At 43.2% G+C, this 21909-nt stretch overlaps 1 protein-coding gene across 1 annotated transcript in view; it reads left to right on the top strand.

Annotated features, from left to right (window-relative positions):
* GNA12 (G protein subunit alpha 12) overlaps nucleotides 1-21102 on the top strand; it is a 40720-nt gene extending 19618 nt beyond the window's left edge. Inside the window, exons 3-4 of the mRNA XM_040078719.2 lie at nucleotides 13003-13053; nucleotides 13985-21102. Of these exons, the coding sequence (XP_039934653.1) occupies nucleotides 13003-13053; nucleotides 13985-14554 (621 nt within the window). The 3' untranslated portion in view covers nucleotides 14555-21102. The remainder of the gene's footprint in view (nucleotides 1-13002; nucleotides 13054-13984) is intronic.
* Nucleotides 21103-21909: the final 807 nt, after the last annotated feature.

Here is a 21909-nt window from a genome sequence, read left to right as displayed (position 1 = left end):
TTTGTCTTTACCTCTTAGTAATTGAGCCCCTTAGAGAACTGGGAGTCCCAAAAGGTTTTTTCACTCACCCTTACCTCTCTGTGCCTGTATGGAAGTGGTTATTGTTTGCTGTCTTACCTTCAGCAACAGCACTGAAACACTAAATCTAATGTTCTTAGGCTGGAAAAGTCCTTTTAGCTCCCAGCTCTTGAGAATAAATGCCACCTTGGTTCTGGAAAGAAGCTTTCATTTTATTTTGCATAAAATAATTAGAAAAAATACTCGGTATGTTTGTCTTTGCAGAATTGTTGTCCTAAGCCCTAATTAGTGCTACTCTAAATCTTGCAGGGCTGTATTGAATATGAGGATTTGTTCAGAGCAAGTACAGCTGTAATTAATCTTTGCATTCCCATCAAGAAATGCTGGCACATGCTGTGAGAAACAAGGAAGGAAACTTTCAGTTTAGGCTGTCTGAGCCAGTACCCAACTGCAGCTACAAACCACTGGAGTAATCTCTTTATCCTTCTCTAGTGTGCAGGAAAGGTCTGGGCAGAGACAAATCCAGCCCAGTGAGCAGCCTTCAGCTTTGATTGTTTAATTTCATACTCAGAAAGTTTCTAATGGACCTCAGTCATTCAGGAGACTTTAAAATTGGCAACTGTTATCACCTTAAGAGATTCCCAGTAGTGAAAATGTATTCCAGAAATCTGAGAAGTTAGGCACATTTAAGGGTGCACCCTTTGAGTGACAAAGGGAGTCTAATGAAGAGTACCTCCTGAAATTTGGTGGAAGTGGAGAGAGCTCCAATATTCAGCAATGAGCATCTGCACAGGTTAAAGCCATGCTAGCACCAGGACAACTTTTATTTGAGTTGCTACAAAAATACTTCATTATGCAGAGACATGTATGTTAATGTTTATCTGCCTAAAAACAAAGAATATTGTTTCTGGTGGAGGAGCTGCACTTGTCAGACTGGTTTCATCCATTCAGTCTCAAAGATACAATTGAAAATGAGACTTTTATTTGTGTTCCCATGACATGGAAGTTCAAAGTTTTTCGTGTATGAAAGCTACGTGCACTCCTCGAAGATCCAGCAAGGACTGGCTTCGCTGTGTGAAGGAAAAGAGAGAGCTCCTGCTACTTGCTGTGTGCCGTATTAGCAGTTTTCTGACCCTGTGGTTGGTTTCAGGAAGCTGGGGGGAAAAACAGGCACTGCCCAAGAAGAGGTGAGTGGTTTTGTTAAGCCTGTCTCCCTGACATGGCTCTCTCTGCTCAGGGCAGCAGTGCTGACAGTGCACTTCAGAAAGTTCCAGTTTTACAACTCAGCCTTTTGTACCTCATTTATATGTTCTTTGTAGTGATTCAGCTTTCTTTTGGTACCCGTTCAGCTTTTTATTTGTACCAAACCTCGCGCTTTTCACCTACAACTGGGACAGCGAGCAAGGGTGTTTTCAGTGCCTTTAAAAATGTTCTAAAAGGTTCCCTTGAGAAAAAAAAAAACTGTAAGAGGTTAAGGCTTGGATTTTTCAAAGGGGCCACTGAATTTAATAGGATAATGGGTAATGAATGCTTTCAGGCTTTCCTGAATATCCTAATTTATTGTAAGCTATGTAGGATCAAGAACAAGTAACACTAACAGATGAACAAGTAAGCAAAAGATTAAAAACTAGGTCTGTTTTTATGAGAAAGCCTTATTGGCATATCTTATGTGTTTTTTTACTTAGCAGCTATTTGTAGTTGTTCTTTAAAAGATGGGACCTGACAGAAATCTGAAAAGGAAAATGCAGCTAGGTTGGTTAGGCAGCAGTAAGCTGCTCAGGCGGTGTTGTTGTACCCTTGCTACCTATCCAAATGCTGGTCTTTTTGCAGTGACTTCTCAAGAAGATTGTAGTGTCTTTAACCTCCTTTTCTTCTGTTTGTTCCCATGTTCCTGCTGTCTCCCAGACAAGCCTGGCTTGCCTTAAAACATGGAGAGTTTCTCTGAATGCAAACTGCTCTTGGCCTCAGCTTGCTCAGCTGTGGCTCTGGACAGAGTAATCCCAGAGAGCAATAGGAAATGGTGGTTTGGGGAGTTCTGCTTTGCATTGTGCTCTTACGTTGGGTGGATTTTTTAGAAGCTGCTCTTAGAGAAGGGGCAGATACAGCCTGGGGGTGACTGAGCACATCTGAGGGGGTGACACCTGTGCTGCTGGGGAAGGAACCAGCAATGGGCATCGCAAGTGGGCACAAATTGCCTTAACCTGCTGCTTGCTGAGGAGTGACGACAGAGTTTTTATCTCACTGACCCTTCTCCCGCGCAGTGGTTCCTTTCCTGGTGCCAAAATAAGATGTCTGTACCTCAAAGAGGAGTTTTTTCAGTGTTTGTGTTCCGAGTTGCTGGAGTGTCTGAAGTGTTCACAGACTGTTCAAATGCAGGCTCTGTTTCACAGCTATTGACTGTGGAGGAGGAGGAGGAGGAGGTGAAGAGAGGAAGGGAAGAAACAGTGACTTTTGACTTCTGGGTTTATGTGCAGTGGTAGCTGTGCAGCAGGGGAGGGTTTCATAGATCAGGTGGCTTATCCACCTGAAAGTGATGCTGTTCCAGGAAATATCTCAGTGCTCCAAAGTGCCACAAACCAAGCAGCTGATAAGCAAACACTAGTGGAGGGAGCAGAGCTCTTGAGTGCCCTTCCCAAAGGGGAGGAGTAAGTTAGCTGAGTGTTTTCACTTCTTTCTCAGCTGCACTGCTGGAGAAGCTTCTGTCACAAAGGCAGAAGGCAGCGTGGTCCCACCTTCTCAGGATTTGCAGCTACGCCTAGAGCAGCTCTGAGGAGTAAACCTGTTTCGCTCTATTATTGACTTAGGATTTGGGGGAGGGCAGGAAAACTTCTTGGAAACATCGTGCAAGATTTTCTGTTTGAGAAAGTGGAAAACATGTTGCTCTGAGAGGTAATTTATTGACACCTTTCGAATGTCTCCTCTGTATACAACACAGATTCCTGCAGTCAGACTGTGGCAGACTTGTGCTTCACTTGGCTTTCCTCCTGAACAAACTGTTGCTGTTTGTCCTTAGAAGGTCTGCTCTCCACCCCACCCCCAAAGCTCTTAATTTGACTTGCTTTCCTTGTTACTCGCTTAATTCTACTTCGGAAACTCGGTAGAATCTCAAAGTGAAAAAGCGCTGGTTTATTGCTGGAGCTCTTTCCCATTTAATTCCACCTCTTGGGTTCAAGACAGTGAATCAGTAAAGGGTGTTAGATGTGGGCAGGAGACAAAGGTGCCACCTAATATATCCTCATTTTCTGTCTTCTTTCCTCCAGCCCAGCACATGCGTTCCTGGTTGCAGGGAGTTCAGCTGGCCATCCACGTGGCTGGACTGCTGCCCTCTCTCCAGTTCAGTAGGATGTGACCGAGGCTTTAATTAGGATTTTTTTTTTATAGCCTAGTCTGCTCAACAGCTTGGAAAAGTTTGTTAAACTCACTTCATTTTCCACTGTGGCTTGATTAATTTCTATGTGTAGCTGAGGCCTTAAGGATAGAAGCTGTCGCCTATTTCTGATCACAGATTTCATCTTTAGATTTGTTTTCAGACCTGAAAGAGAACAAATTCTGAAATTAAATTAAAAGTAGTTTAGGTTGCATGAAATCTTCTTACTGAAGTATCAGTAGGGTGAAGGTTTAAGTGCAGGTTTGGAGAATCCCTCCTCCTCATACCAAAACAGGCATCAGAAAGGCAGAGAATATTTAGAATAGCTGATAGTGTTTTTATACGAATGGATAAAAAACCTAGCAAGATAATGCCTATAAATATGGTCACAGAGAAAACTTGTCTTGATTGTGAATGGAAACTGAAGTTTATTTCAGGTCACCAAAGGTCCTTGGGGGTTCATTCATCTGCTGGAGCCAAGACAGGGCTGTCAGTGGCACTGGAGCCGGAGAGATGAGGTTGTGGAGAGGGCAGTCACTGCCTGGGTGAAACCCTCTCACAGACCCAAAATACAGCTGAGAGCTAAGGAAGTGCCTGTTCTTGGCATGTGACATGAGCCAGCTTGATCTGGGGGATTTACAGGGGTTTGTGAAGGTCAGACTTGGTAGATACAAGTCTTGATGTAAGTGGGGGACACAAGGTGCTGAGGAGCTTCTCAGAGCAGAGAGCAGGATGAGAATTTCCTGGGAAAGGCACTGGGAAAGCAGGCAGGGTAACAACAGGCAGAAACTGCGCCTCAGAGTTCAGAGCTGGTCAATTCTAAATCTCTTAGAATTAACAAATACCAAACCATTATTGAAGAAGGAGGTTTTTGTTTCTGGGGCAAATGATTTTTGAGAATCAGATGTGAAGCTGCCTTGAGGAGTCCCTCAGACCTGCAAGCCTTGTGTTCCCTGTGGTTGAGCCTGCCAAGCACTGAGGTAATGGGCATGGGCCACAACTTCAGAGTCATGTAAGCAAGGTGGAATTTAATTTCTTTCTCTTGATTTTATAAGAATCAACATCTGAGTGCACCTATAACTTAGTTTGTATTTTAGCCGAGTTTTACCTAAAAATCTTAATTTCAGATACTGGGCAGCTTTCTGAGTTTTGCAAGACCATCATTTTAGTCTGCCCATCTAAAAATGTCTCAGTTGTATACCTACAGACAAAATGAGAAAATCTTATTTAGAGCAAAATTTTAAAGAAATATGAGGGATGAATGACACTTTGCAAGCCTTACAGTCACCATTTAACAACAGACAAATTTCAGCATGACATGTCTGAGCTGATACATCCCCAGAAAGTGGAGCATTAGGACGCTGCAGCAAATCTTCGGTGTGTGAAGTGGAGCAGGAAGCATCGTTCTGCAAGATACTCAAGGTTATGCCTCTTGTAAGCGCATCCAAGCTGCTGAGCTTTCCAGCTGGCCACCTGCCATGGAAAAGTCCAAGCTCAACATTCTCTCATGGCTGGTGTTAGCTGCTTTTTCAGCCCACGAGATCTAAGATATTTATTTCCCATCCCTTGATCTGATAAGATTTGAAAGGGAAACTCGCTGGTAAACTTGTGATTTAGTCTTGATCAGATAGTCAGTACTGCTGACTAGATTGATTTAGAAGGTACTTTTTTTTTTTGTCACTGTCTGTTCTAGTTCTGCAGATGTCTCCTGTAAACAAAGCAAGTTTCAGGTTTGCACTTTGACCTGCTGGGAACAAAGCATAGGCTTGGGGTCACAGAATAACGGGGCAGTGCATCATTCCAGGGGATGGAAGAACATCCAGTTGTTTCTAGGTTCTGCCGTGTTAGTTGGAAATGCCCATTTTTCTGTGGTAGCCGCCCACTGAGAATAAATGGGATAATCTACTGGTGGTGGGCCAGAATCTTGGATCCATCCTTGCTTCTACAGCTCAGGACTTTGTTCTAACTGTGGTGTTTCAGTTGCCTTTGGGGTGTTGAGCTGTCTGTGCCTGGAATGAGAGGCTGAGCCTGGCGTGCGCTCACTCGGCTCCACGGAGAGCCTCCGGTGTGGGAGATGAAAGGGCTCTGGCAGCACTTGCAGACAATGAATTCCCTTGGACAGCTGGCAGGGAAACAGGAAGGAATCCTTCCATGGGATGCTTAGGAGTAGGTCTGGCATCCACTCGTGCCAGGACTGAGCCGGGCTCGCTGCTGATGTTGGATGCAGTCGTACTTTTTTTGTTGTTTAAACATAACTGTGATTCTTCCACATGGATTTGGTCTATATCCCCTTGCATCCACTCCTTGACTCTTGCTAGCTGCTGGTCAGTGAAGGGCATGCTGAATCTCTGTGGCTGATGTGTAAGTCTGTCTGGTTAAGATTTTTCTAGATTTATTTTTTTTAAAGCTGGCATTTAGCGTGTTTGTGTTACATTTGGCATTTTGTTTGTGGCCGGTACTGTTTTCCCTGCTGTTTGCACCTGTTTTTCTTCCAGCCACTGCTAATCTGTGAAGCAGGAACAGCAGTAATTAATGCAGCAAGTATGAGTAAAATCAAAATTACAGAGGTTTTTTGTTAATATTTCTTGAAGCTTGTAGTGTAGGATGGAGCCTGCCTTAGCCTATTAACAGAAAATTCCTTTCTTCCTGGAGGCACTGCTGCTGGTGTGCATATTTGAGACAAATGGACAGAATTGTTAACCTAGTCCAAAAGCAATTTATCTCATCTACATCCTGTTGATGTAGAAATACCTAGAATTTCAGGCAAAAATGTAACTTTGGTTTTCCCTTGCAGCACTTGGGAGGAAGAATTGCCGTATCTGATTGCTGGAAAAAGCTAACACAATTTAAGAGTTGCCCTTCAGCACAAGAACCCTGTTCCTGTATGAGTGTTTCTGGAATTTCACTCACAGGATTCCACAAATCTTAGTACTGATGTGGAAGCTCTGATTAGGCTAAAGTTTTTCTGGAGAATTAAATAAATACCACCTATTATTATCCATATGCTGCAAAGCATAAGGATTAAAAAAAAAAAAAAAATGTGTACAAACAAATTTTTCCATTGCCTGTTCGGACTGAGCTGACAAATAATGATTTTTTTAAAATATCTTCAGACCTTAACATCTGATACCTACTGTGTGTGAGTAGGCAAGAGAAAGGAGAGGTAATTTTTAGAAGTTTGGAACCATATGGTCCTTTTTCTTTTTTTGTAGTTGGTATGTTTGTAGGGTCCAGATAGCAGCAACTTGGATAAGCACTGGAGTTGCTGGATGGGGGCCAGGAGCTCAGTCTGTTGTTAAGGAGGAAGTTAAATAACACTGGGGAGATTTGATAGCTGGAATTCTGTGCAGCTGAAATAAGGAGAAGTGGTTGGTCTCTGCATTGGAGCTGGTGATGGAATGAAAAATTAATGCTTGTGTCAATAAATTTCGATGCCCAGACAGGATGTCGAGTATCTGTAGAACAGAATTGCAGTGTCCAATGGGCATCAGCATTTCAGGGCAATTTAGGTTACTTCAGCATCCTCTGGGGGAATTCTTAACAAGCACAGACTTGCTCACCTCCTTGGAAAATAATACTGAATTCATCAGCTGTCAGAGAGGAGAGAATACGTTTCTGGCTGCAGTAAACCCGTGCCCTGTTAGCAGTGAGGCTGAATAGAATGCAAGATTTAGAAGTAATCTCTTGAAGGAGCCTGCGGGCTCGGGAGGGGGAGTTGTTTATTTGTAGTTGTCCCTCAGGAGAGTTTTTTAGCCCTTGGACAGAAGCAGGGTGCAGAGCCTGAGCTCTTCTCTCCCGAAGGATTTGTGCTGTGCCCGGTGCCTCTCACTAAGGAAAGCATTTTCTGTGTCACTTTTTGATGGTGAGGTTTTGGTTCTAATTTCAGTACCCAAAACCTTGGTTGATCTAATCCTGATCTTCAAATACTGGTGCCCTGGTTATTTTGTAACCTTGCTCTTCCCTTGGGCCTCTTGCTTTTATAAGAGGTTGGAAGTGGTGACATTCAGACCCCTTAGTCAAGAGGTGATTGACATCCCAGGAAACTTGGAAAAGAGGAGATCTTGGGGTTTGCAAACAAAGATTTTGCTTTCAAGTTTGCTTTTTGTCTGTACTTGTCTCAAGCAGCCCTCATGGGATGGTTCCTTAAATAAAGGCTGGCTTGGGATGAAATTGTGTCAATGCTTTAAATCCGTCCCATTTATGTATCCAAGATCTCAGAGCTGGGAGATTCCCAAACACCTTTCTAGGGTCTCCTGGATTTCCTCTGTTTCCCAGCCCTGGTGCTGAATGTTTTACAGCTCCTGAGCAGAAGGTGGGTGACCAACACCGCTGTTTTATCTGGATCACTGTCCTCCCACCCTGCAGGTTCAGCTGCAGTTTGTCGCAGTTATTTGCAGTTTCTGTTTCTCTGGGTGTTTCGCCCTAGTGTGGGAATTCTGTTAGATTTGTATTTTGTGTTTCTGTTAGATCTCTATTAGATGCTTCCTTGAAGTACAACATTTCCTTCCTCTGTGGTTTAATCCATCATCTTGAAACAAGCTAAGACTGACAGGTCTACCTTAAACTGTGCACTCTAAATTTAGCAGCCAGAGACAGAATGATCAGGAAGGGCTAAATTAATATTATGTCAAAAAGGCCTTGGGACAAGGAAAGGAAAAAAGGCAGTTTAGAACAGAGAGTCCCCTCTGAAGTCTCTTAGTTCAGAGCAGAATTTAGAAGAACTGCTTTTCAGCAGGAAAAGTTTGAAATGAGCCAGGATTTTAGGGAACTGGACAATGGGATGTTTCACTGTCCTTTATGATCTGACCAAGGCTCACTCTGAATAACTGAGAGTTACAGTCACGGCTTGATAAATTCTGGCCTTCCAGACAATGTCTACTGAGTTTCTGGAGGTATTTTAAAGCAATCTGCATATGATTGCTGTGCATTTATTTTCATGCAATAAATACTGCTTGGGAACTGTGCCCAAAATGAAGCTATCAGTGGCAAAGGAAGGGATGCCAGATCAGTTAGAATATTTCTGTGTGGAGATTTCCTGTGTGCTCTGAACGTAGCCTGAAGGGACAGGGATGTTGAATTCAATCAATTACTTTCATGGTGACTTATTTGGAGCTCATGTTAAGATGGCATTCACAAAGTATGAGGTACGTAGATTAAAAATTCCTTTATTTCATGGCTTTCGCCCCTTGAGAATGCTGTGGTCAAAATAATCTAGCATATAAAAAGAGTTTTAGAGGGCTATTTCAGGAAGCAGGAGTATATGTTTACATTTCAACTTTCCTCCCTTTCTCCTCCACCAGTCAGTTTTTAAACAAATTGTACTATTTTCTCTGGCTTCACCAAACTTTATACTGCAGATAGGCCAGTTTAAAAGAATAACAATTAAAAAAAAAAAAAAAAATAATAATCCAAGAGCAATACTGAACCGTGGGCTCATCTGAGGCCTTCTGTTTGTGTTTCTTGATTCCCCCAGTTCCCAGATGTGCCGTGACTCATCCTCCTGAACAATGGGAACAGCATCTCTTACTCCTTCTCTTGGTCCCACTTGGCAGAGCTCTTACTCAGAGGCTCTGGATTGCAGAGGAGGGAGAGATCAGCAGTGACACCATGAGTCACCCGAGCTTTGTGGTCACTCTTGTGTGGGGAGCAAGGAGTGGGACACCGATGGCCACTGCTCTGCTCTGAGGCTCTGAAAAAGCATCATCTGAGCTACAGAAAATTCATAACTCAGAGGTCACCGTTCCCTCCCCCAGAGCTGTCCTGTAAAACACGGGGTGTGGGTGCAGGAGACACCACTGAAACATCTTGATTTGTTATCAAGGAGGATGAAAATCCATAAAAATAGAGAGCTGGGTTGTAACTTTGCAATGTGAAATGTACTGATAGGGCACGAGTTAAAAATAAATAAGAAATGTCAGTGTGCAAATGCTCCGCTGGCAGACTCTGCTGGGACTGTGACAGAACGGGACTTCCTATCTCAGTATTGTGCTGACTGAAATTGAAATGTCTTTCATATTTTAAAAGCATCATTTATGAATATTGTTATAATATTTTTAAAGGAAATGGTGTACTATTAGGACGGTGCAAGATGTGAGTCTTTTTTGATCTGAAAGGCAGAAGCTCAACAACTTTCTATGAATGTCATTGATCTGAGGAAGTTGCTGGAGCTGCCGCAGTTTTTCTTACAGCATCAGCCTGTAAAAGATCTAATCTGGATCTTTTTGGGGTTTTTTTCTAAATGAGCTCACCACGATGTGATTATATTTAGGTAGTTAACGTAATATAAATACACATAGAGGATATAAATATACATATATTATAAATAACTTCAGCTTTCATTTCTACTTTGCAAGCATAGCTTAAAATAGATTGTGATGTTAAAATAACCTCTTTTTTTTCCAGTAGAACCATTAAAATACCGAAATTGAAGTCATTAATCTGCATGAAGATACTTTTAGTTTCTGATGAATCAATTGCAAATATTTGCTGACACTTTTGTAGGAAGTCATGGTCATGGACCTGAAATAACTGGCTGAGATCTGGAGGAGGAGAGCACTTGAAGTGCTAAGCCAGCTTTGAATGGAGCTGAAGGGCCAGATGGATACTGGAGAAACACTAAATATTTGCACTGAAAAAGCCAAAACAGCTTCTTTATGGCCAGTGTCTTGAAGAGAAAAAAAAAATAATTCAGGACAAAAGGGGTGGCTGACACTTTATTTTGATAATTACTTGCTTTGAATGGAAAATCTGCTTTGATTCAGAAACTGTGTGTATGTTTTTAGATACATATGTTTATATACATAACCATTTGTTTGTATGTGTGTATAATACCCAAAGCATGAGACAGCTTTGCATAAATAATAACTTATTAGTGGAATTCAGAAATCCAATGAAATGCAGCTTGGTATAAAACTCAATAAACTTGGTTTCTAGGTCTAATTAATAGTGCTATTTTCTCTGAATGACTAGGAAAAATGAGTCTAGAAAGGAATGTTCAGTTAGCATAATTGTTCTAATTAAAAACACTAATATCAAGCTGTTGTGAAACCTGGAGTTTCCACGTTTTCCTCATTTAATGCGTTACGTGTTACTCATCAAGTTGGTTAATGCCCAGTGCATGTGTGTGCTGCTGGCTGGGGGAAGTGAATGTGCTTCCCAGAACATCCCAGTTTGCTGTAAATCTGACTAAGATGTAGAGCAGGGTTATTCCAGAAGCCTTTGGAGTCCACACGTCCATAGAAATTAATACAGAAATCATTAATCGGGGAATCATTAAAGCAGGAGGTTTTGAGTGTGTGTGCGCCCCTGGGTTTGGGGTTATTATTCTGGGAGGTTTTTGGTGGGTGTTTTTCCTCCCTTCATGTTTGTGTGCTTTAATGTTTTGAGGGTTTTTAAACTTCAAACCCTCTGGTGCTTGTTGAGGATTTGTTGTTTGGGCTGGAAACAGGTATTTTGACTGAAGTACTGGATGGCTTTGGATTCTGTGCTAGAAGAGAATATTCAGATTTTTCAGATCTGTCAGAACATGCATATGGTGCTCACACCTGTTCCAGCCACCTGACCCGGTTACCCAGCTCTCCCAGTGCTTTGCCATTGCTGCTTCCAAATTTCCCTGAACAAATTACGTGCCTTAATTGCGACGTTAATAAGAGCCGGGTAAGAATCTAGAGAAGTCTGTTTTCCCTAAATCGCTGCAGAAATGAACGTGTAATTTTTTTTCCATCCATCAGTTTATTTTCTTACCTCCCCGTGAGCGTGCAGAACGTCAGAGTGATGGATGTGTGGGGTGGGAATTAGGGGAGGCAGAAGCTGTAAATTGGGTGATCCTGCCTGTGTGTCCCTGCATTTCACAGGCACACGGCTGTTCCCTGCTCTGGTGGGAGGGTGCACTGACAGGCAGGGACTCTTACAGCAGCTGGGTAGAAAATTGGAAGAATCTCCATCAGAGATGGCCCCTTTGCAGTATTTTTGCACGTCTGAAGGCGCTGTGTGGGAAGGAGCACAACAGATAGAGAAGGGGTTTTTTGTAGCTTCAGTGATCTTTTCTTTCTGGGCTCTCCCATCTCCTGGACATGACTAATGCTGTACAGGAAGCCCTTTTCTCTTATTCATGCAGTCTGTGATATCTCTTCTGATCCACAGAGTGCCAAAAAATACAGGAAATTACTTTCACCTTATGAAAATTCATGATTGTAAGGAAGCTCTTAGAGCAATTGTTCTTTGGAAACTTCCCCTCTCCCCCACCCCACCCCCCAGAAAAATAGGTGGGTTTTTTCTGCTAGCAATCCATTGTAAATCTTTTGTTGATACATGGTGTCTTTTGCAAATCCATGTGTTCTCTCTCCTTTATGAAAAGACACTTCCAGTTTTGAACGTTAGGAAATAATGAGCTCCAGGTCCTTTTGTGTGTGCCTGATGCTGGAGCGTGTACTTGTCCAACACTGAATCCTCTGATCTCCAGTCTGATTCCTCACAATGAGCTGTTGTATTCATCTGTTTAGAGTTGTGCTGGGGGCAATAATTCTGTTCTGCTGTCTCATGCCTGTAGTGTAGAGGAGGATGTGAGGTTTGATAATTTATATTGCAGCTGGAGTCCAGGGTAGTACTAGGAGAAAGTTCCATTTTGAGTTAGTGACTTGGTGACGGCACCTCCTGTCCTTTGGTCAGGACTGACAGCCCTGCTCTGTGATAAAGAATGGTTTTTCCTGCCTAAAATCTCAAAAAGACAACGGATTTTCCACTTTATCATTCTCATGACATGGCTGCAACTACAAGACACATCCTGAACAATAAAGAAGATTTACTGAATTACTTTTTCATGAAGGGAAGTATTTTTGGGAGAGTTTCACTCCAGAGTAGCCTGCATCTGTATGGAAACAGTTTTGTTACTTCTTTTAAAGTCTGTGCAGGGCTTCTTGTCCCCACTTAATGCAAAGGGAGCCTTGATTTGAGTGGGACACACAGGCGAGCTGGTTTGATAAAAGACATCCTCCTAACACAGGAGTAAATTTCATACAAGAATGAATTTTTCCTGTAAACATTCGTCTATTTTCTTCTCAATGTAACTGCTAAAGGATTTTGTACAAGATGAGCAAATCTATTATTAAAAGCCCAGAAGGTACCCAGAAGGGAAGCTATCTATAGAAGACCAAGTCCTTGAAAATGTTCCTTTGTTCATTTGTTTGTGACAAGCGAGTCTAGCTTAAATCATCATAAATGGTGGGGGAATTCAATCTTGCACTTTTCTAAAGAAATGCCAGCCAGTCTAGGATATGCTTTTGTTCACTGTTATGAATTTTAAACAAAATACACTGGTTTCTTATAAATGTGTTTCATTTTTCACTCCCACTCAATGTCAATTAACTGCACTTATCTTACAAGGGGGAAAAAAAGCCAAGTTCTTTAAGTCGAAGAACTGACATTAATAACACTCTTATTGTGGAGATTTACTGGATAGTTCTGAGCATTTGTTCAAATCTCTTCTCAACTTAGATTTTTCCAGACCTGGTGATGTTGCTCAGTTAGACCTCAGTGCATGTTGGGAAGAAGGACTTGGGTTCTGTAGGATTTGCTGTCCTAGAAACAAGCTCAGTTCCCATGTCTTTGCTTTTCCCCAGGGTGAATCGGTGAAATACTTCCTGGATAACCTGGATCGGATCGGTCAGCTGGTAAGAAACCTTCTCCTTCTGAACCAGAGAGCTCCAAGAGACAAGGAGAGCCTGAGTGTGCTGTGATTCATGGGGTTTGGTTGGTTTATTAAATAATTTCAGTGTTCTTTCTCTAGAAACAGTAAACTCCAGCTTTCTGAAACTGAAATTTAGCATTTGTTTAATGTTTCTTGACAGACAACAAATGGAAGTTGTATTTGTGCACATATTTTATCAGCCCTTCTATGCAGTCTCTGGATCTTTTCCTGATGTTCTGATGGCTGGTGCTACTTAAGGTAGCAGAATGGAAACCTTAGCAAAATCAAAACCATTCCTAGCACCTGTAGGATTCAAAATCTGTAATGAAAACATCTGTCAGGAGACTTGGAGGAGAAAGAAGGAAGATGATTTTCCTAAAATGCAACAGTGATAAGATTCTAAAGAACAAGTTTCTCTCCAGTGGTAAATTGAGCCACAGCTTGTGGCAGAATCTGTTGCTGTACTTGCTGGTCATAGCGTGTGAACCTGGAAGAATTTCCACTAAAGCTCTCAAGATGGTCCTTGTAAGAGTGATGAACTGTGGAAAAGCTAGATTTAAGAAAACCCAAACTTGTCGGTGATGATTTGATCTGCTTTGTTGAACACTCCCTAAGTGGCAGTAACATTGCAGCTAAGAATTTCATAATGAAAAAATACACTTCAACCTTAAACGAGGATGATCGTGTGAAGGAGTGAATTAGTCCTTTATTTTTGTTCTCATGTGTCTCAGGATCTTCTGTACCTGTTTACCAGTGTTGAGCTAAACGGTCGACAGGCCTGTTGGGTATTCATTCTTCTAGTAATTTTTAAATTTAAAAGCAGCTCCTGGTGATTTTACCCATCCCTTCAGTATTCAGGCATTAGCCAAATTTTTGAAGGACCTTTTTTGACACTTCTCTCCTCTCTTTTACAGAACTATTTCCCCAGCAAACAAGATATTTTGCTGGCCAGAAAAGCCACGAAGGGGATAGTAGAGCATGATTTCATCATTAAAAAAATTCCTTTCAAGATGGTGGATGTAGGGGGACAGAGATCTCAGCGTCAAAAATGGTTCCAGTGCTTTGATGGAATAACTTCAATTTTGTTCATGGTCTCCTCCAGCGAATACGACCAGGTCCTCATGGAAGACAGGCGCACAAACAGACTCGTGGAGTCCATGAACATCTTTGAGACAATAGTCAATAACAAGCTTTTCTTTAACGTTTCCATTATCCTATTCCTCAACAAGATGGATCTTCTGGTGGAGAAGGTAAAGACTGTCAGCATTAAGAAGTATTTCTCGGACTTCAAGGGCGACCCTCACCGTCTGGAGGACGTGCAGCGTTACCTGGTGCAGTGCTTCGACAGGAAGAGGCGGAACCGCAGCAAGCCCCTCTTCCACCACTTCACCACGGCCATCGACACGGAGAACATCCGCTTCGTGTTCCACGCCGTCAAGGACACCATCCTGCAGGAGAACCTCAAGGACATCATGCTGCAGTGAAGGAGAGCAGCCCCCTGCTCCGTTGAAGTTTCGCCCCGAGGGTTTCGATCGAAGTTTTTATCCTTTCTTTATGGCCCTTGCATGCGGCGTAGGACCCATGCGAATTCCTTGGCTCAGGAATGCTGTTCACTAGCCAGTCCAAACAGAGGAGCTATAGGCCGGAGGAGTCATGTTGATGTTAGCTACTGAATCATTTGGACTAAAACACTACTGAAACCTGGCCATGGTAGGTTCTGTACCGAGTTTGGAACGCTGAATGACACAGCCACCGTCTGCCTTCTTCGAGAACAGAAATCTCTGGCAAACCATGGATGGAAGACACGTTTCAAATGAATGCTCATTTTTCAGAGACACTAATTGTACAAACTGCCTTTTTTTGTAGTTTGGAGGTGCTGAATCGATCAAACTAATCTAAACGTGATGAGATTGGCAGCTGTATTGGAGAATGTTAATGGAAGCTCCATTCTTAACCCTTAGGAATATAACCAGGTCTTGTGTGTGTGTTCAGCTTTGCCGAGGGTCTGGAATCCACCTCCCGAGGTGGATGCACAGCTCTTGCCTGAAGGTTTTGCGTGAGTCTCCCGAGGCAGAAGTCTAAAACTGTGTAAGGAAACTCGCGTTGGAGTAAATGGGATGGGGACTCAAGGCCTCGCTGATACGGAGAAGGGTTTATTTTGCACTATGCGTGGAGAGTGTTACATCATGGGAAAACCGATTTCCTTGGTGCAGCAGCCTGTGCTGGAGCGCCCAGCCATGTACCTGCACAGTGGGTGCTCGAGAGAGGTGTGCTCCATGGGCAGCCAGCACCGGCCTCACACCCACACTGGGCAGCCTTTGTGAAGGTTCAGCATCTCACGTGGCAGGGCTTCGGCTGTACTCAAAAGCTTGGAAGCTGATTCAGCTCTTTAGGCAAAGGTTTTGGTAGCACAGCAGCTGCTTGGTTGGTTCCCAACAGCTGACCTAGGAAAGCTGAACGCCCTGGAGATCCCAGCTGCACTGATGTACTTGGACAGCAAGACCTTGCTGTAAAATTAGCCTTTAATCTGTGTCTTAATGGGATCTTTAGCCTACAGTGATGCACGTGGAGCTCAGAGCACAGTCAGGTTTGGAGGTGCCCCTTTTGGGCAGTGGCTTGGGTGTAAAATGCCAAGAGGCTGCGAATAATTTGGATGTGAACTCCGAATTTCCTTGTGCTCTCAGTCTCTGCCGGGTGCCTTTTCTGTGTACAGACATTGAATCTTCTCTACTGCAGTGGGGTACGTGGACAAACTGAAGATATTGTAGTGCTATCCTTTAGGTAACTCAAACATAGTTTACTGTGCAATTTTTGTCATAGTTTTTATCCAAGAATAAAACCTGAAGGGCTGTTTGTACCCGTAAAAAGTCAGCAGATTCCCTGGAGTTCTTATCCCCTTTGAGCCTGTAATGGCATGTCAAAACAAGCAAAGTTTTACTTCAGCTGGTAATCCCATGGGAAATGTGGTCAAAGAAAAGTCCTGTTCCGTTGTCCTTTCATGTTAATTTGGATAAAATCTGGAATCTTTCTTCCCCTCTGAAGCTTGCAGATGTTCATATCAGTATTTTTGTGTAGTTTCCTGATGTCACAGCCTCCTGGCTTTCTTTGTGCAGGCTCCAGAGTGGAAAAGCTGTGGCTGTTTCAGAATCGAGGTAAGAAGTGACTGAGAAGTTGCAGATGGGAAAATCTGACTTAAATTTCAGCAAACTTAAACAGGAATTAGCTTCCTTGTAACAAGTCTTATTTTGCCAGGACCAACTCTGTCTTTTAAATATTTATTAGTTTTTAGCCTTGAAGGGGAAGAAGGTTATGTGACTAATACTCAGACGAGGGAAAAATCTCAAGATTATTACATTTGAAAAGGAGAATGTTTCACCACGGAGTGATGCAAACAAGCTTGCTCATCACATAAGGTTGGTTTCTCTGAGCCCTTTTGTTTGGCTGAAGACTGAGGCTGCTTTCAAAGCTTTCAGATGTTTTCTGAGTTCTTGGTAGTGGTTTTCACTTCACACAAGACACTGGGAAAGAGGAGGCAGTTGTGGGCTCACCTGACTTCTAGGTTGACTTGACTTTAGTTCTTAGTTTGCTGTGAGCTTTATTCTTTCACTGAATTTTCCAGATGAGTTAATATTATGCTTGTTTTCTCAAATTAGTTAAACATTCCCTTTCAACTGTATTTTCTTCTCAAAAATTACCTCAGTTTGGTGTCTGAATCTACTGTAGTTTTACCTGGGAGGCATAGCATGGAATTTCCTGTTCTGTTTTTCTCCTGACACTCATCCATGGTTTTGTATCCTTAGTCACCTTATGGATTTACCCTCAACAGAGCTGATGATGCAACTTATATTTTAACTAACTTAAAATCTGCACCTGGAAAAGAAACAGCGTGAGAGATCTCACACAGAGCTCTCAGGCTGCTTTTTGGTTTTTTTGTATGATATGCCAGTTTTGCACACTAAGTCAGTTTTAGGGAGCCAGTTTGCCCACCTTGGGTCCAATTATTGCCTTTCTCGTTGTAATTGATGAAACGGGGCTGCAGCTGCAGGTGAAAAGCGGTGGTTTGGCTCTGTGGGTCAGAGTTCTGTCAGGTTTGGATGGTGATGGATCACACCAGGAGCCCTCCTTGAGAAAGTCAAGCACTACCCAAGTTTGCAGAGGAGCTGGCCTGTGGGTAAGAAGGAGGTGGGGGTCTTTTTTAAGTGTCAGTTTCCTCTGCAAATTACTCTTCTTGCCACAGCTTGAAGGGGGGGGGCTTGGGGTTTTTTATTCAAGGTAAGTTGGAGTATAATAAGGCCAGAAAATCATGTTATGGTAAATCAGTGAATTACTAAAGCAGGGCTTAGGTAGGTGAGGGTGCTCACACATCTTGGGACAGGCCTGGTTGGTTGCTTAGTCCTTTCACCAGAAACAAATAGAAAACTTTATTTTAAGTGACATCCTGGAGAACTTTGCAGGTAAACACAGCTGGAGAGAACATCTCTTTTTTGTTGTTAGTTTTATAGGCTTATTGTTCATTTGGCTGGTCAGGAAATGGGTCACAGGCAGGATGATCATCAGATGGAGACCTTGAACAAGTACTTTAAAAAAAAAAAAAAAAGAGAAAAAAGCAGCTTTTTGCTGTCCCTCCTCTGACACCCGGGGTCAGTGACAGAATGTTGCAGAGGGGTTGTCTCTCCCGAGGACAAAGAGAGGAAACTCTTGCAGCCTGTGCTTGGGGCAGAGACTTACGTAATCCTGGAGCCTAAGCAGAAAGACTAAATGGGAGTCATTTATCCAACACTACTTGGTGTTTGCTGTCCTCAAAACAAGTGTTGAGCTGATAGAGAGTGTCGGGACCACTGCAGATTGCAGTCCTGAGATGCACTGCAAGGTGACTTGGTGGAGTTAAAAAGGAGGAGTGCTTTTCTGCAAGTGACATATTCAATGGGCACTTGTCACTTTGAAGGAATGAAATAGTTCTTAATGTTGAAAATAACTAATGGTGGTTAAGGAGCTGAAATTACTGGCCACTGGGTCTTTACAACTCAAAGATGCTTTCAGTTTCATGCAAGGAATGAATCTTATTTAATATGGCAGCCTAGATTATTTGACTGATTAACTTGATAACATATTTAGTTTTTTTAATTGCTGCTGTGTAAAACCTAGAACTAGGCATGTTACAAGAATGAAGCTCCTGAGGATGACCATTCCCAGGCCTTCTGAGGCAGGCAAGGCTGAACTGCGGGCAGGGGAGAGAAGGTAATGGCAAATAAACCCTAGGGAAATGGACTAGGAGGAGCTCACTGGTACATGGCACTGGAGACAGAAATATAATTCCCCTAGGACAGTGAAGTGGCATTTGGTGTGAAAAGTGGCGCATTTGGAGCGTGTCCCATCCTGTCTGTGCGTTGCCCCCATCCCCATGGCCTCATTCCCTCTGGGAATTCACCCGTCCTGGTCACTGTGATCTGCAGAGAAATGTGGAATGAAAGCAGTTAAAAGAACGGACGTGGTACCACTGAAGAAACCAGCAGCTTTCTTTAGTGACAGACAGCTGCCTTCTACAGAACAGCATTTTGGAAAAAAAGGTCCTCTGCTGCCTTTAGATGGTTGTCTTTGTATTAAGTATGTTTTAACTTATATTAACTTATGTTTTAGAGTCTTTTCTATGTGTGTACTTCTTTATTTCTGGGGGGGGGAAAAATCCTTCTGTGCATGGACCTAGAAGATTTCTCTAAAAAGCCCCTCTGATTTCCAAGCAGTGAGTTTTGGCACCTGCCTTAGCTTGGCTTCTGTCATCAGATTTTCAGGAGTACCTTGCTGGATTGATGGGTGATTTGATGCACGCCAGCTTGAGAGACAAACGTGATATGCAACACCTCCACAGAGCGCAGCTTGTCATGTAAACCAAACACTGATCTCATGATGGGAGCTGTGAAGTTTAGCAGTAGCCTCTTTTCTATATTCTCTTTCTAGTACAAAATCACGTGGCGTAGTCAGGGGTTTAATAGAGCACTGCCAACTCTTTACCTCATGCTCTGTAATTCTGTAACACAAAGTGGTGGGTGGGGTGTTTCAGTAGCAACTATTAAACATCTGTGCCTACTCTTGTAAATGAGCTTTTAACGGCTTTTTTAGGGAGCATCCATTATGGATCAGGAAGACCTGGCCTGAGTTAATGCTGACTCCACACAGTTCTAGCTGAGGACTGTCTAGCCTAGTGAGGAATAATTGGTAATGCAAGACCTAGTGCTTTTTAATAATACCTGTTTTGTAATTAGCTGGGGTGATCTCTGCTTTGTGCTGTGACGTGGGCACTTCTTTCTTTTAACACTAATCTTTTTTTACATAGATGGAAATGAGTAAAGCCAGGAGATTTGGAGCTGAAACTGCCTCTCTGCTAGCCAGGTGACGCTGCCTCTTTGCTCATCTCGGTGCTTGGGCGGTTCAGCTCGATCCTTGACGTTTTTATCTTTCTAATGGCATTTGGAAAGCGGTGTTGAAGTTTGTCTGTGTGTTGATATGCTTGTGTTCTTACTGGGTGGGGAGTGTGGAGGTTCTAGATTGTCAGTGCTGGTGGTTCTGTGCCTGGCCTGAGGAGCTGTCCCAGCCCAGCTCTTGGCCTGTGACCGAAGGTCGGATCTTCTGTCTGGTGTGAGAGTAGTCAGAGGGTGGGAAAGGAGCAGCACTGACCTCCAGGGTGGGTATTCTGGTAAAAAAAAAAAAAAAAAAGAAAAAAAAAGATAAAGAGCCAAAGTATGTTGGAGGGGAGCAGGAGAGGGGAGCTAGTTTCTAAACAGATCCCAAAAGCTGATGGTGCTTGAGGGCTGTTGAAGTGAAATGCCATCTGCACTGACCCAAAAGCTTTGAGTGACTCCAGAGAGCCTTTGGCTGTGAATTAAGAGCAGCAGGCTGGCAAGGCTGGCCCTGCCATTGTAAAACCTCTCTTCATCTGTTCATCACTGGGTGCTAAAACTCAATTCTGACAAAATCCAGTATGCAGATCTCTGGCCAGACAGTGCGTCCTACTCCTTCCTGACAGCTGCTTAAACTTTCTTCAAGATACCAGAGCATGAGAAGGTAAGAGGCTGTTTCCATTCTTTGAATAAAAACTGCAGCTGGTGGAGAGCAACATTTTTTATTAAGTAGGACCTGAGAGAGCATCTTTTGAGGGACGTGACAGGTTTTGAGTAGCACAACTTCTCTGCTGTTGCCATTGATCTCTTGTGCAGAAGGAGATCTCTGGGTACAAAGGTTGGGCACGAAGGCTGAGAGGAGATCGCAGGGAGCGGGGGGGATGTGGAGGAGAAAGGATCTGTTGGGAAGGTGATTGGTGGGCTTAGGTTTGGAGAGGTGTGTTCAGAGTCCTGTTTGCATTGAGGCCATTAACCCTCTGTAGGATAGGGAGTGTTCCTCCAGGCTGTGTTGTCTGAGATGTGGCATGGCCTTGAATTGATGATAACAGATTGAAAAGTGTTTCTGGAGACTCCACTGAACAGCAGTGCTGGTGTTTCTTGCTCTAGTGAGGAGTTGTTTTGTTTGTGGAATCAAAATGTACAAAAGCAAACTGACAAAACACCAGGTTATCTGTGACACAACCAACATAGCTTAGGAAGCCAAGTGATGTAATCTTTTATTCTGCAATGTACTTGCTCTCTGGTGCCTATGCATTAACACACATACTATGCAATATCAGTCTTTTTTTAAATCAATTCACTACATTGGGCAAGAAAGCCCTGAGTTTAGCCTTAATTTTCTTAACAATTCACAGGAAAGTACTTTAAAAACAGTGACAAGACTCAAAAAAGGTGGAAAATGCATAAAGTAAAAGCACAGTCCCAGACTGCTCACATAAGTGTCTTTCTAGCACCAAAACAGCATCCGTGATAGAAGCAGCTACTTGCTGTAATAGTTCCAACTTATGAAAACTGTGTACTAGATAAAATTATATTGTGATGTGTAAAAAGTGTATTTTATAGCTTTGGTGACTTAGTTTACTGTTTTGTATATATGAATTTTATAAATCTATTAAAACTTGACTTGTTATACTGTTCTTTATGGCTTTCATCTTTTCAGCGAGTGTCCGAATTGATGTTTTTCTTGATTAAGCCCTTTTTCTGTGGACTGCATGGACTGTATGGAAGTGCAGCTGTCATGCCATGAAATCTCAGTCTGTATCCTTTAGGTATCTCCCACTCCTCCAGTCCTGGTTGGAATAATTCTTCCTGAGTGTGTGCAGGAGCTCAGGCTGGTGACACATTAACCTGTGTGAAACCTGGAACTCGTTCCCCTGTGGCATTCCCGGGGCTGCCTGGGGCTGTAGCACTGATGGAAGTGGGAGGGGAGGCACAGCTGGAGTTTGTTTGTGTATTTTGAGCTCAGCAGGGGAAGACAATCGGGCCTGTTGAGATGGGAGCACCTGTTGGAGATTCCTCAGTGCTGTGTAGGGTCTGATAATAAAAAGCCACGGGGTCTGTGCCTTCTGCTTTCGTAGGGCCAGGTGCCTGTTTGGGAGCACAGCAGAACCTTTGGATGGTCACTGTCACACAGCAGAGCCTTTGGATGGTCCCAGTGTCCCTGTCACACAGCAGAACCTGTGGATGGTCACAGTGTCCCTGTCACACAGCAGAACCTGTGGATGGTCCCAGTGCCCCTGTCACACAGCAGAACCTGTGGATGGTCCCAGTGTCTCTGTCACACAGCAGAACCTGTGGATGGTCACAGTGTCCCTGTCACACAGCAGAACCTGTGGATGGTCACAGTGTCCCTGTCACACAGCAGAACCTGTGGATGGTCCCAGTGTCCCTGTCACACAGCAGAACCTGTGGATGGTCCCAGTGTCCCTGTCACACAGCAGAAC

This window comes from Hirundo rustica, chromosome 15 (assembly GCF_015227805.2).
Source record: "Hirundo rustica isolate bHirRus1 chromosome 15, bHirRus1.pri.v3, whole genome shotgun sequence".
In the NCBI taxonomy this organism is placed as follows: domain Eukaryota; kingdom Metazoa; phylum Chordata; class Aves; order Passeriformes; family Hirundinidae; genus Hirundo; species Hirundo rustica.
The sequence above is the reverse complement of the archived record's forward strand: the minus strand, read 5'-3'. Positions and strand labels throughout refer to the sequence as shown.